The sequence below is a fragment of the Cajanus cajan genome, chromosome 9, assembly GCF_000230855.2.
Source record: "Cajanus cajan strain Asha chromosome 9, NIPB_CcT2T_4, whole genome shotgun sequence".
NCBI classification, from domain to species: domain Eukaryota; kingdom Viridiplantae; phylum Streptophyta; class Magnoliopsida; order Fabales; family Fabaceae; genus Cajanus; species Cajanus cajan.
This window is the reverse complement of record NC_138525.1, coordinates 55,819,439-55,834,403: the sequence shown is the minus strand read 5'-3', so window position 1 is coordinate 55,834,403 and position 14,965 is coordinate 55,819,439. Positions and strand designations below refer to the sequence as shown.

At 32.4% G+C, this 14,965-nt stretch overlaps 1 protein-coding gene across 4 annotated transcripts; it reads left to right on the top strand.

Annotated features, from left to right (window-relative positions):
* Window positions 1-4,709: 4,709 nt before the first annotated feature.
* Window positions 4,710-6,441, top strand: LOC109795197 (uncharacterized). 4 transcript variants are annotated; one of them, XM_083063889.1, is made up of 4 exons: window positions 4,710-5,010; window positions 5,085-5,275; window positions 5,352-5,414; window positions 6,091-6,441. In XM_083063889.1, exons 1-4 carry the CDS (start codon window positions 4,714-4,716, stop codon window positions 6,374-6,376), a joined length of 837 nt encoding a protein of 278 aa, XP_082920015.1. In that variant the 5' UTR covers window positions 4,710-4,713; the 3' UTR covers window positions 6,377-6,441. The 4 variants fall into 4 exon arrangements, with proteins under 4 accessions (XP_082920015.1, XP_020210222.2, XP_082920016.1 ...); XM_020354633.2 differs by having other exon boundaries at window positions 4,711-5,010; window positions 6,103-6,441; XM_083063890.1 differs by lacking the exon at window positions 5,352-5,414 and having other exon boundaries at window positions 4,711-5,010.
* Window positions 6,442-14,965: the final 8,524 nt, after the last annotated feature.

Sequence of the window (14,965 nt, the reverse complement as noted above, 5' to 3'; positions counted from 1 at the left end):
CTCTCACTACTACAAGACACGCTATCTACATCGGTTCTTTAACATCATCTACATCGTTCTAAAATCGATGTAGAAGAGAGTGACGTAATAAATGTATACAATTTTACATCGGTTTTAAAACCGATGTAGAATAGTCATAAATCTACATCGGTTCTTATTATAACCGATGTAGATCTATATTCAGGTTAGCTAGGACCAAACCAGGTGCAGCACAGCCTATAATAACACATCAAAACAAAACACAATCAGGTAACCACCAAAAAAGCCGAAATAAAGGCTTAAACCAAGGCTTAAATCACGCATTCTATTAGAGCCTTCCCTTGCCTCCACCAAACCGAACCACCACACTGCACCTGGTGAACACATCCATCCAGGAAGTATTAATAAATCAAAGGTTAGAGCACTAATGAAGGGAAATTAATGGAGGAAAATACAAGTTAGAAAAGCATAAACATAAAGAGATGGAGAGGAAAGTGAAAAAAAGATGAGAATAAGGTAACCTTTTTGGCTTCTTCCAAGAGGAGAACCCGGTGGGACCGGGAATCGAAGTTGAGGCGAATGAGGCAAAAACCATGAAAACTCAAACCCAATGGGCAATGAGGCCAAAACCTGAGACACACACAAAGTTTTCGTTAGTGGGATCGAACAAGTGAAAAACATGATCCTCTCCGGAGAACTCCACGATGTCGACCTTGCCACTCCAGTTGCTCTTCTTGAGGGCCTCGTAGTAGTCGCACCCTCTCTCCCTCAAAAAGTCCTTCTCGGAGATGAAGATCAGAACCCTGGGGCAGGCCAAAATGGAAAGCTTTGGATCCATAGGGGAGTGAATCTCGGGGTTGCTGGGTCCATCGTAAGCGGGGTAGAGAAACGCCACAAGCTCGTCTTTTTTGTCGGCACCAAAGTAAGGGTGAAGCAGCACCATCCCTTTAACCTTCAACCTGTCGAAGCCCTCCTTGGTGCCCTGCATCACCATGTTGTGGGCGATGTTGCCATCGGTGCTGTCATCGACGAAGAAGACGGCGGAGGGATCGGCGTGGTCATTGAGCCAGGGCTCGGGGCAGGAAGAGTCCAAAAGTCACCACAGGAAGAGTCCAAAAGTCACCGTAGGGCTCGCTCTTGTAGGCCGACACCAGTTGGAGGGTCTTGCCCACGAAGGGCACATTTCCACCCTCAAATGGCGTCGTCGTTGGCGAGGGAACACGCGAGGACCCCTTGGGACTCCCTTCACTGGAAAGGTTTAAGCTTGATGGAAGGAAAAGGGGTTTAAGAGAAAAGGGGTGCGAGGCAGTTACAGGGTAACGAAGGGAACAAGGAAGTTAAAGTTGCTGGTTGAAGAAGGAAAGGGAGGGGACTAGGGTTGTGCTTTCACGGGTTCTATACTACGTCGGTTATTTTGAAAACCGATGTAGATATATTTGTAAATATTTACAAAATTGCCAACGCATATTTAAATTTACATCGGTTTTGTACATAACCGATGTAAATTTGCTTTACATTCAACTTATATTTACGAATATGCCACCGTATCCAATTTTTACATCGGTTCTACCTAAACCGGTGTAAAATTGACGATGTAAAATAAATCTTTTGTAGTAGTGTCTACTTTACACACCTCTCTAAATTAACAATTATAGCACAAAAACTCTCATCATGCATGCTTTGTATACAAAACTCTACATATGGATTCAACTCATACTCATCGTATTCGCTTAACATATCATCTTAATGTAAATTCCATGCATACACATCATCATTATTTCATTCTCATGTCACACATTATCACCATCTCACATCTCATCATTCATCGATGTTTCAAACGTTGTTAAGACGTGCTCAAGTCAAACATCAACATCTCATCACATTACACATAATCATCTCATATTACATTATGTGTAATCATCTCCTATCACATATAAATTTTTCATGCTCAACATAAACAAATCATATCATGCACATCATGTAGAAACATCTCATATTGTATACAGACACAAAGCCTCAAGCACAAGGTGACACAAAAATAATCTTATACCTTCATCATAACTCATTCATGAATATTCCAATTCTATTATCTCGGTGGGTTCCAACTAACTGTTATTTAATTTTCATCAGACTACATGTATGTTTCTTGGAAGAAAACTTGAGCCATCTATGAGTATATATGAGTAGCATAACTCTTTAATCAAGTAGTTAATGTAGTTACATCCACAATATTTAAACTTAAGAATATTAATTATGTTTGAAATAATTTTGCATCAATTAATTGATCTACATGTTTAGCGTAATTAAACTTTTTTTAAAAAAAGTTTTTGTTTAATTTATCTGTTTTAGTCTGTGAAAATTATGAATTACATGTTTTAATTTTAGACGAGGGATTTAAAATTCATCATCTTGTTGTTTTTTTTTTCTTTCTCATTGGTATGATTTACATAATGTCAATTAAAAACTAATTTATATTCATTGAACGTAATTTTTATTAATTAAATATTATTTTAATATAAAAAAAAAAAAATCGAATCTCAGTATCATGTTAACTCTCTATGTTGTAGGATAGACCATGAGGTCAAGAGGGGTGATTAGAAAAGTTTTTTTTACAGGAAAAAGAAAAACAAGATTCTTTCGGACACAATGAATAAGGACAAATCACATATACTTTTTTAATTTTTTAGATATGGAAGCAAGTGGGTGAACTTTTCCTAAAAGTGTACATTAAAATAGTGCAAGTTGAAAAGTTACTCGAAAATTAAAAAAAAAATAAGAAAGAAAGAAAGCCAAATTTAGAATAAAAATTAGAATATATTAGCGTTTACCAAATGGTCTACCCAGGATTTGGCAGGAAATTGTTTAGGCTTTCTTTTTTCAAGAGTAAAGAAAACAAAAGCAGCAAAGAAAAAAAAAACTATAGCCATGCAAAAGAGACACCAAAAATGCACTAGTTTAACGGTAAATTTATTTATTTATAAGATTAAATTTGATTTTATCATTTTTAAATTGTTTAATTTGATTTTTATTTTAAATATTTTTTTTCAAATTGATATTAACGACATTAATCAAATTTAATAAAAAAAAATACAACATTTAACAGGATTTAAAAATTAGAAAATCAAATTAAATAATTTAAAGATAATGAGATCAAATTCAACATTCTATTAATAGATAAATTAAATCAAAAAAATTATATAATATTTGTTTATATAGACAAATTTGATTGCTCTTTACTTATTTAATATTTTTTTATTAGATAATTCCTTCATTTTGTGGTACTCTTTTTTAACTCTAGGTATTTAATTAGTTTTCATTCATGATCTTGATAAGATAAGTAAAAAAAAATTAAATTTATCTAAACAAAAAAAATGTTAGATAAAATTTTATTTAATTTTTTCTTATTATTTTTAAAATGTTTAATTTAGTTCTACTATTTTTAAAATGTTCAATTTGTTCCTCATTTTAAAAATTATTCAATATTGCTCTTTAATATAATTTCATCAACATAGTTAGTGTTAATTTAGATGGAAGGATAGCATTAAACATTTTTTTGAAAATCAAATGACCAAATTAAATTTTTTAAAAATAATGAGATTAAATTTAATCCTAAAAATAAATAGAGATACTAAAAATATAATTTATTATTTTTAATATATCGACTTAATTGTGTTTTTATAACTTTATAAATTCACAAATTTTGTTTTCTAATTTATAAAATAGTGTATTTTGTTACTTTATTTTCAAAATTATACATATGTTGTCATCCCATTAATTAATCACATGAAGTCATTAATTAATCGATAATGTGATACAATGATTGTTGTCGTGACACGTTAACCATTAACATGTTACATTAATGGTTAGATTGTCGTCTATGTAATATAATTAAGATGATAACATAATATATTTTGTCATGTCAATAGTTAAATACATTAACAATTGATGTGTTATGTCAATGATTAACTAAGTCAACTATTAGATGATAAAATGTACAAATTTTTAAAATTGAGTGATAAAATATACAATTCAAAAAATTAGGTGAAAAAATCAAAAAATTATGAAATATGAGTAGAAAAATAAGCATCAACATATTTTATTTTCTTAAATTTAAAGAAATATTAGAAATGAGAACCATGAACATATGTTGTCTTAGTTCAACTAATGATTTTAAGTTAGATCAAACTCATGAAAAATGTGTTAAATATCATAATTGTACTTATTAAGAAAAGGTATTCCTCAAAATTCTTCGATCATCGCCTCCTCAATTCTCTGTTATTTGTCCTCAATCCTCATACTCGCAAATGGTGATTGTACATGCAAAAATGACTATAATGTCAAAGTTAATAAGCACTTAAAATGTATAGGTATAATCTTTAGAATTAGCGTATCTTTTAAAGGTGATATATATATATATATATATATATATATATATATAGAAAATGTTATCATTAATTAATGGATAAGCTGGCATTCAAGATATTTTATTGTTGTATAACGGTTTAACATTACTTTCTATTAAACTTGGATCATGAAAAAATAGTCTGACAAGTCTAGTACTACTCAACCTATGGGAATGTTCCATTTGATTTAGATGAGCATCATCCAAATTCTTGTCATGTAGTTGCGGTTGTATCTTGGATGTGTGGTCGAGAATCAATAACTCTCTTGACATGGGAGCCTAGGACCTATCCAATATATATAATAATAATAATTTTATTTGGTTTGAACAAAATGTTTGGAAGGAAGATGTATATGTTGTATATAAAAAGCCACCAAGTCCCACCAAACACCTGTGTGAAAGAGCTTTGCATTTGTAAACAACTTGACTCTTGCATTCTTTCGCAGCACACAGCGATGTCTACTTACAGTAGCCCTATTGCATCAGGACCTTCAGTATCACAACCAAACGCTGCATTAAAGTCTGAGCAATCAACACCTGCTCTTACTCTTCCCATTCATCACCATCCAAACTTGTTTCCAACTTCTCAGCCCAAATCTCAAACTGGTTATGCTAGAAGTGGCATTAAAGTAAGTCCCTTTAATATCATATTTTAACTATATTACAGCAACAACTTAATTTAATCCAATGCCTTTTATTTTAGGTTTACAAGAAGGGGATGCCAATTGCTAGGTCAGTGAACCTTACACAATTACGTGGTTACGATGAATTGATTCATAAATTGGATCAGTTATTTGAATTTGGAGGTCAATTGATTTCTCCACAAAAGAATTGGCTTCTTGCCTACACTGATTATGAAGAAGATATAATGCTTGTTGGTGATGATCCATGGGAGTAAGGACATCTAATTATACATCTTTCATTTTCCTCTTATCATTAACTTAATTTGTTAATTCTATATGTAAATCAGGGAATTTGTTGTAATGGCCCGTAAAATTTATATCTACCCCAAAGACGACTTTCAGAAAATGATGTAAGTTAAAGGATACATGGGAGAGATTGCTACAACAGATCATATATTATAATCATCTTCCATCTCTCTATCCATGCATTCTCTTCCTCACCAATCTATATATATACTACTGTTTTTCTTATTGTGAGACATGTGCTTTTGAGGAAGTACGGACATATAGTGTGTCATTTTCTTACATTTGTGAAAATAACTCTTACGGAGAGAAGTTGAAATTTTGAGATTATAATTAAGTATGTTGTACTTGTTGATTTTAGTTAGTTTTGGTTCAGATGCAAGTGATTTTCACATATGCATTTCATTGAATTTAGATGTTATATTATGGGAACAGAATTAAAATTTATTAATTTTACAATGACAAAAAATAAGGTTTATAAATTTTAGAAGAGTGAAAGATAAAGAATTATTTTTAAAAAAAATCAAAATCAAAACTCATTCATTTTATAAAAATAAAAAATATATTTAAGTCTATTATAATGTAATATTCTAGATAATACATCAAATTGATGAGATGCATGGGAAACTCCTAAATTTTTGTTGCATTATTAGCTTTAATTTTGACTTAATTCTTTGGCTTAACGATCATGAATACAAACTGTTGCATGATAATCAATAATACTCTTTTACAACCATTAGCAACAACATAGTATGTGATTTTGTTTTTTATTTAATTTATAAGTCATGATAGCAGGTATGATGAAAGATCAATTAAAGAAATTCATAAGCAGGAGAATGAAAACTTTTACAAGAAATTCCATGGTCACATACCCAAGAATGATGAAAGATTGCCTGAAGGATCAGATAATGAAATGCAGAATCAGAAGAATGACACTTTATGTAAGCAATTTCGAGGAAAACAGAAGATAATTGATTCTGAAAGCTCATGGCCCTTATTAACTTCAAGTTCTGACAGAAACACTAATACAACATTGTCAAATTCACACGATTATTCCGGTCCCTCGTGAATTTATCATGTATAGTTTTCGTTAATAACTATAATAAGCTAATGCATTTTGGTTTTTGATTTCAATATTCATGAGAACTGAAATTATGAATGAGAGGAAACATATAGAATTATATATCTTAATATTGGGAATGTAGTTTATTTAACTATAATGTGTCAATAAGAAAATAACATTTTGTTGACATTTCATCCGGTAGATAGTGGTGGAGCTAGAGGAGAAATTTTGAATCCATTTGGGAAAGCCATGCTTCTGAAATCAAGTATAGAGTTTCTTAGCTCGAATGAGAGGGAAGTAATCAAGAATAAAGTTTCCAAAACAATAATATCTTTGAAAAGTTTCAAATATATCCGCAAGTTTCAGTTCATATTACAGACTATACAAAGATGAGAAATAAAGACTTGTACCTCATAATCATCACCACAGCTACAGTTTAATGAGATCAAACACCATACAACATCAACCAATTAATTTATCAATAATTCAAGTTATAACTTACTTAACTACTCATCCTTATTTAGAGAAGGTTAGTGTTCTCTGAGGACTCAAAAGAAGAAAAAGAAAGAAATTTTATTTTTTCCCTCCAAATTCTTTAAAGAATGAACTTTTAAATTTTATTTTATATATTTTTTCTTAACAGGTTAATTTGACCTCAAATCAGAATAACTAAAATTTATTAAAAAAAATTAAATCTTAAAGTTTTACAAATAATAAAAGACTAATCACAACATCGATGAAATCAATAAAAAAAGATTACAATTTAATAATAAAAACGTACCGTGTGAAAGGGGAGACTTTGTTTATGGTAAATTTTTGTTTCTTTTGTCGGCATAGCTTTTCCATTAATCACTTCTTTATTTCTTTGTGTTGAAAAGACACGTTTTTCTTTTTAGTCAAAAAGAAAAACAAGATCTTTTTCAGACACAATGAATATGGACAAATCACGTATACTTTTTTTAGTTTTTAGTTATGGAAGCAAATGGGTGAACTTTTTCAACGAGTTTACATTAAAGTAGTGTAAGTTGAAAAAGTACTTGAAAAAAAGAAAAAAGGCAAATTTAAAATAAAAATTAGAATATATTAACATTTACCAATGGTCTACGCGGGATTTGCCAGGAAAATGTTTAGGTTTTCTATTTTCAGGAGTAAAGAAAACAAACTCAGCAAAGAAAAAAAACTGTAGCCGTGCAAAAGAGACACCCATGACATTGGTTAAGACACGCGGGACAGTTTCACTATTTTTAATAGACTAAATTATTTTTTATTTATTTCTAAAATTAAATTTGATTCTATTATTTAAAATAGTTTAATTTGATTCTTTATTTTTTAAAATGTTCAATATTATCTTTTGATACAAATTGATATTAATGACATAAAAAAAAATTAGATAAAAGGATAATATTGAATATCGTTTAAATTAAATTATTTAAAAATATTTATACAAAATTAAACATTTCATAAGTAGAGAAATTAAAATGAACAAAAAAAATTATTTAACATTTGTGTGTCCAAGTAAATTTAAATTTTCTTTTAACTTATTTTATTAGATAACGCATTTATTTTGTGATCATTTCTTTTAATTCCAAGTATTTAATTTATTGCACTTATGATTTTATTAAGTAAAAAAATTTAAATTTATTTAAATAAATAATATTAGATAAATTTTTATTCAATCTGATCATACTATCTTTTAAGATATTCAATTTGCTTTCACTATTACTAAAATTTTTAATTTGTTTTTCTAATTTTTAAAAAAAATATTCAATTAGTGTCAATGTGGATAGATAAACAACATTGAACATTTTTTGAAGATTAAAGGACCAAATAGAATTTTTTTAAAATAGTGGAACTAAATTGACTTAATTATATTTTTATACCTATATAATTTTACAAATTTTGGTATTTAATTTTTAAAATTGTGTATTTTGTTTCTTTATTTTTAAAAGTTTGCATATGTTGTCATTCCATTGATTAATCGCATGAAGTCATTAATTGATATATCTAACATAATATATTTGTTATTTTTGTGACATGTTAACCATTGACATGTTACGTTAGCTCCTAAATTGTCTATGTATCATAAAATGATAACATGATATATTGTGTTACGTCAATAGTTAATATCATACATTAGCAATTGATGTGTTACATTAGTGATCAACTAAGTCAATTAATAGGTGATAAAATATACAAAATTTTAAAATTGAGTAATAAAATATCTAATTTAAAAAATTAAGTGACAAAAATTATAAAAATAATGAAACATGAGTAGAAAAAAGTGCGATTAAGTCTAATTTTTTTAAGCATCAACATATTATTTTTTTTACTTAAATTTAAAGTAACATTGTGCACATGAACCATAAACATATATTGTCTTAGTTTATTCAATGATTTTGAGTCTAATTCAAGTCCTAAAAATGTGTTAAATATTTGGAGAAAAAAGTTTTGTAAATCATGGTAGTTTTATCCGGATCAATCACAAGACATAATCGGCTCCCACCAAACGCCTGTGTCAAAGAGCTTTGAAGCTATAAACGACTTGATGTTGGAAAATATATTAATAGAGCACAAATAAATAATTAAATTTATTAAAAAAGTCAATATCAATAATATAATAAATGTATTTAAATTAAAAATAGAACAATCAGTAATAACTAATTAAATATAAAGAATAAATTAAATAAAATAAAAAAATAGAATAACCTGAGTTGAAGCATGCAGAGCATTATCTTTAGAGAAAAAATGTCATCACTGTATTAGTAATTAATATTTATAGTACACTCTTCTTTTAAAATATGTTAAGCCGTTAAATTGTTGGAATGCAGTAAAAAAACTCCCAAATCAAAAAACATCACTCTAAATATATTTGGTAGTAAAAGTAATTTTTAAGTAGAAAAATGAGTGAACATAATGGATCTTCGTATTTTTCTTCCGACACAAATATTTATAAAGATACACTCCACGTTATTCTAAACGGAACACAAATAAAAAGAATGCAATTGCGCAAAGCAAAATGTTGCTAACGTGCAACAACTAAAATTTAATAACATTAAAAACAAAACATCATAAGTTATTGCCGCAATATCCGTTAAATCACTAATGGATAGCATTTTAAAACCAAAAGAGAAAAAAATATTCTAGGTCAAATGAAATGAACATGGACACAATAAAAATTTAAACAAAAATAAAATTATATATATATATATATTCAAATATTAAATTATAATATTAATTTCTAACATTCCCTCATTAATTTAAGATTTAAATATGGAAAATATTGTGATTCAGGAATTGTGTGTATTGTTGTACACATACCAATCTTATTAATACAATAAATGATAGAGATATTAATCTCTAATATTATGGAAACTAATCTAATCATATTCCTAATTGATAGTAAGGATAATAACCGTAATATATGTATCCATAATATCTGTAATATATTCACAATATCTATAACACTCCCCCTCAAGCTAGAGCATATATATCATATGCACCAAGCTTGTTACAAATGTAATCAATCTGAGGTCCTTTAAGCGATTTTGTGAACACATATACTAACTAGTCACCGGAGGCGGCCGGAGGCAACGATCAGAGGTGGCAACTGAAAGCGGCGATCAGAGGCGGCTATCGAAAGCGGCGGTCGGAGTGGGCGACCGAAAGTGGCGGTCGGAGTCGGCGACCACCTGAAGTGGCAATCGGAGTCAGTGACTGGAAGCAACGATCGGAGGCGACTATCAAAAGCGGCAGTAAGAGTGGGCGACCGGAAGCGGCTGTTGAAGGCGGCGACCGAAAGCGGCGCTTGGAGGCAATGACCGGAGGTGGCTATAGAAAGTGACGGTTGGAGTCAGCGACCAGAAGCGGCAATCAGAGGCGACAACTGGAGGCGACTATCAGAAGCGGTGGTCAAAATTGGCGACCGAAAGTGACAATCGGAGGCAACGACTGGAGGCAATGACCGGAAGCGGTGGCGAGTGGGTCTCGCCAGAGCTAGGCGCGTGGGCTACACACACCAACAACGGTGGTGGCGTGTGGCGGCATCTTTCTTAGAGCGATTTCCAGCATTGTGTTTGCCGGAGGAGGGCGCACCTTTTTGCCCTATCAACGGCCCCTACGGTGACGGGGGCAACCACAATGGCCGGATAGCGACGGCGGTGGCTACTATTGCAGCAAAAACAGAGCTCCCAAGATCTGGAGCTCTGATACCATGTTGTAATTCAGGAATTGTGTGTATTGTTGTACACATACCAATCTTATTTATAGAGTGAATATAATAAATGATAGAGATACTAATCTCTAATATTATGGAAACTAATCTAATCATATTCCTAATTGATAGTGGAGATAATAACCATAATATATGTATCCACAATATCTGTAATATATTCACGATACCTGTAACAGAAAACAATGGAAGATGAAAAAAAAACCTTAAAACATTTTTAATGGAGCAAAATATATTATATTTTTAGTATAAGGAACCTTTCGAGTTTGAGCCTTATTCCTAGTGTATACGACTTCCACTTGAGAAAATATAGAGACATGATTGTCTTGAGCCACATCTTTTTAACTAGATTTTAGATCATAACACATATAATTAAAGTGTTTATTTGAGTTCTAATGAGTGAAGTGCGTTACGGCCTTGCACATGTATTTTGTTTCGTCAGCATCACTTAGAAATTGTTTATATCTCACAGTAGCGGTCCTACCACTACAAGAATTTCGCGAATTAGCGAGGGAATTTAGCGAGGGATATAAACTCAAGTTATTTGCTCGCTAATTAGCGAGGGACCAGCGAGGGAAATATTAAATGCAATTAGCGAGGTAATTTGGGTTCTACATTTGTGAGGCAATAGCGATGAATTAGCGGCAGAAATTTGTGATGGACTAGCGAAGCTGTTTGCGAGGGAAAAGCGAGGGAATGTAGCGAGGGAATTGCGAGGGATACGTATCCGTCGCCAATTAGCGACTTGAATTTAGCGAGGGAATAGTCCTTCGTAAATCCCTCGCTAGTCCCTCGCCATTTTGTTTAGCAAGGGATTTGCGAAGAATCGTTCCCTCTCTAATTCGTAATTTTCTTGTAGTGTACCATCACACTCACTAAGTGAACCCTTCCGAGGGTGGTCTATGACACTTGTAACGTAGCAAGTTGTTTTAGAAAGTCCAATATAGGTGATTTAGTAGCCCAGAACGGGCTGTTCCCAATCTGGAATGGGTCGTTCCAAGCTATTAAATTGACCTGTAAATCGTTGTTGAGAACGGGCCGTTCTGGAGGGAGAATGGGCCGTTCTGGTTGGAGAACGGGCCATTCTGGATGGAGAACGGGTTATTCTGGAGGGGAGTACGGGCCGTTCTGATTTTAAAACGGGTCGTTCTGCATGTGATTTTTGCACATGATGAAGGGGTGCAGAACGGGCCGTTCCGGATTCGATACAGGCTGTTCTAGCCACTCCAGAATGTCTATAAATGGAGGTTGTGGGCAGTTGAAGAAGAAGGATGTTTTAGAGAGAAGTTCTAGAGAGAAGGGCTCTGGACTAGAAAGCTTATTTTTGAAGGATTGAAGTTCCGGGTTGAGCTTCAAAAAGGGAATTCCGCTTCTTAGCTATTATGAGCCAATCTTCAGGTAAGGGAAGCTAGATTTGTAAAGTTGTTGGTTGTATGTGAGTTGAGAACTCATTTGGGTGCTTAGGTTGATTAGTATGAGTTGTGTTATGTGATGAAAATATTGTGTTACTAATATATGATTAAATATTTATTAATGAGTTATTAGAAATGCATGTTGTAGTTAAGTTGTGAAGTTATTTACAAGTGTTGATTTATGATATTGTTGAAGTTGTTTAAAGTTGTTTAAAGTTGTTAAGTTGCCTTAAGCAGATATTGTAATGACTATAGTTGTTTAATTAAGTTGTTTGCATGTTGTTAAAATTATTAAAGTTGCATAGTTGTATAATTGAATAAGAAGTTGTATAATTACATTGAGATGTATGATAAGTAGAAAGCAAAATGAAGAGATGCATGTTGAGTATAAAGTTGTATGTTGTGCCATTTGTTGAAAAGATATTACTTTATGATGATTGAGTTGATTGTGTTGTTTAAAATTGAAATGAGATGTTGTGTTGTTAAAATGTGTTGTCAAATAACGTTGATGAGTTGTTGTGCTGATATACCATGTTGTTTAAGTTGTAAGTTGATTAAGCTGTGATGATAAGTTGTTGATCACTAGGACTAGAGGAGATGTTTTCGAAGTTGCTCATCCCATTGTGCGGATTGAGATAGTTGTGGTGCTCTGAGAGCCCAATTTGTTGAAAACCCTCCTTGGGAAGTTGTCCCTTGGAGTGGACGTTGTGTTGTTCTCCTCTAGGACTTAGTTGATCCCGTGTGTGGGCAAGGTCGAGGCACACGTGTATAAAGCGACCACGGTATAGGGGCCAGACCGAGCTATACTGATTACAAGCGGCCAGATGTTGAGATACATAGTACTAAGGTGATAAGTTGAAAGTTGTTTTAAAAGTTAAAAGTTGTTTTAAAGTTGAAAGTTATTTTAAAGTTGAATTCCTTAGTACTGTGTGGGCGACATGGAAATAGTCGATCCATGTCATGGTTGAATGACCAATTTGAATAAGGTATCTAGTTAGAGATATAGTGTTTGACTAGGTACTAGAGGGTGCGTGGTACTTGGAGGACAGTGGGTGGGCTAACTCCACATGTGGATTGGTGAAGCTAGCCAAGGCAGTGGTAGGCTCATACCCAAACCCTTCTGTCCTGACAGTGGTACTGGACCTCCAAGTCTAAGTGGCACACCTGAGAAATCGCCTATTGTTGTCTATACCTAGTTCTCTTCGGAGTTCCTAACGTTGTACTATACCTAACCTGATTGAGATCGATCAAACGTTGGATTCGGTAGGGTTTATGCCACCTAGACTGCTCAACCTCAGTTGTTAGAGATCTCCGAGTTAAAATGTGTAACGACGCATAAGTTGTTGATGAGTTGATTTGTTGTTGATAAAAGTTGTATCTATGGTATTATGTTGTTAATTTGTCATTGTGATGTATGTTGTGATTGTGTTGTATGTTGATCCTGTTGAGGATGATGATAGTGTTTTTATATTGTAAGTTATTTTAAACATGTACTTGTTGAGAGGTGTTGATACAGCATAGATATGTGGAATTAAGTTGATATGATGTTAAGATATATATATATATATATATATATATATATATATATATTGTATGAGTGTTGTTTATCTTTTGTGTCAGATGTGAAGATGATCTTAGAGTTGTGTTTTATATTTAATATTTATGAGTTGTTTATTGTCTTTAGCTTACCCTTGCATGTTTCCATGTGGTTTGGACTGCGATGATCATACGTTGGTATGGGAGTAGGGCAGGGATAGGCTGGGAGATAGCTACAAGAGGCCACAGGAGGTACCTGGAGATAGATAGATTTTTTTGTAGATACCTTATAGTAGTATACTTTGTTGTATATAATTGATTGATGTTGGTTGCTTGATTAGCAACTTGTGTTGTAAATATTTTATAATACTATTTTAGTATGTATATTTCAGTAGTGTGTGAGTGTTGTTTTGTAGTGTGACGGCCACGACGGGTCATTACAACACTCACCCCTACAATAGTTGTCATTGGATTCATTAAGAGGTATTTTCAATTTTAACACAATAAATATAAATATTTAAAGAGTTAATCACCTATACACTGTCAGTGTAAAGTTTTTTACACTGGCAACCGATGATATCTTTTAATAGTGTCATGTTAGTTGTTTATTTAATGAAATAATAATAAAATAAGCAACTTTAAAATATATGATTAGTTGCTGTGTAAAAAACTTTAAACTGGCAGTGTATGAATGATTACTCATATTTAAATACCTAAACCTTATTATTGTCACAATATAATTTATAATAAACCCCACCATATGAATGAAACATCCAATAATTTTGTAAATTATAATGGTGTACTTTAGTCAATAAGCAAATTCATTATTATCCATTAAACTCCATTTATGGGATCGCCATTTATTTGGAGATGGGGTGTCCATTGTTGCAACTAGTTGATGGGCTTTAGTTTCATTCCCCTTAGACATGACAATCTAACCCAGTCTCGTGGGTACCTGCTCGAACCCGCGTTAATTTGGATGGAAAAAATCCATGTTTATTGAGTTCGGGTTTGAGTTTGGGCTTTTCCCGATTGATAAAATTGGGGTTGGGGTGGGGACGAGAATGTTAATACTCGCCCTACCCCGCCCCCGCCCCTGTACCCGTCCCCGTCCCCGCCCCTGCCACTGCCTCGCTTAATAATATAATTAAAAAAATTTATATATATAAATCAAAATTAAAAACCTTTATATGTAAAAATTTGTATTATCTTGCTTTTCTTTTCTTTTTTTATTTTTTCATATTTATTAAAAATAGAAGAAAAAAGAAGTTCAGGAGCAAGGGTGGGGGTGGGGCGGGTTGGGGACAAGGATGGGTACCCAAATTTTACCCTCAATAGGTATCGAGACGGGGGTAGTTTAAATCTACGAGGGTGGGGAACATAAAACCCTCCCTCACCCCGCCCTGTTGCCATGCCTAA

Bases quoted from the DNA above. Each gene is read 5' to 3' on its own strand.
- LOC109795197 (XM_083063889.1), top strand. From the start codon at position 4,714: ATGTTTGGAAGGAAGATGTATATGTTGTATATAAAAAGCCACCAAGTC. The intron at 5,011-5,084 runs GTAAGTCCCTTT...CTTTTATTTTAG, and splicing joins ATGCTAGAAGTGGCATTAAA to GTTTACAAGAAGGGGATGCC. The intron at 5,415-6,090 runs GTAAGTTAAAGG...TTAATTTATAAG, and splicing joins GACGACTTTCAGAAAATGAT to TCATGATAGCAGGTATGATG.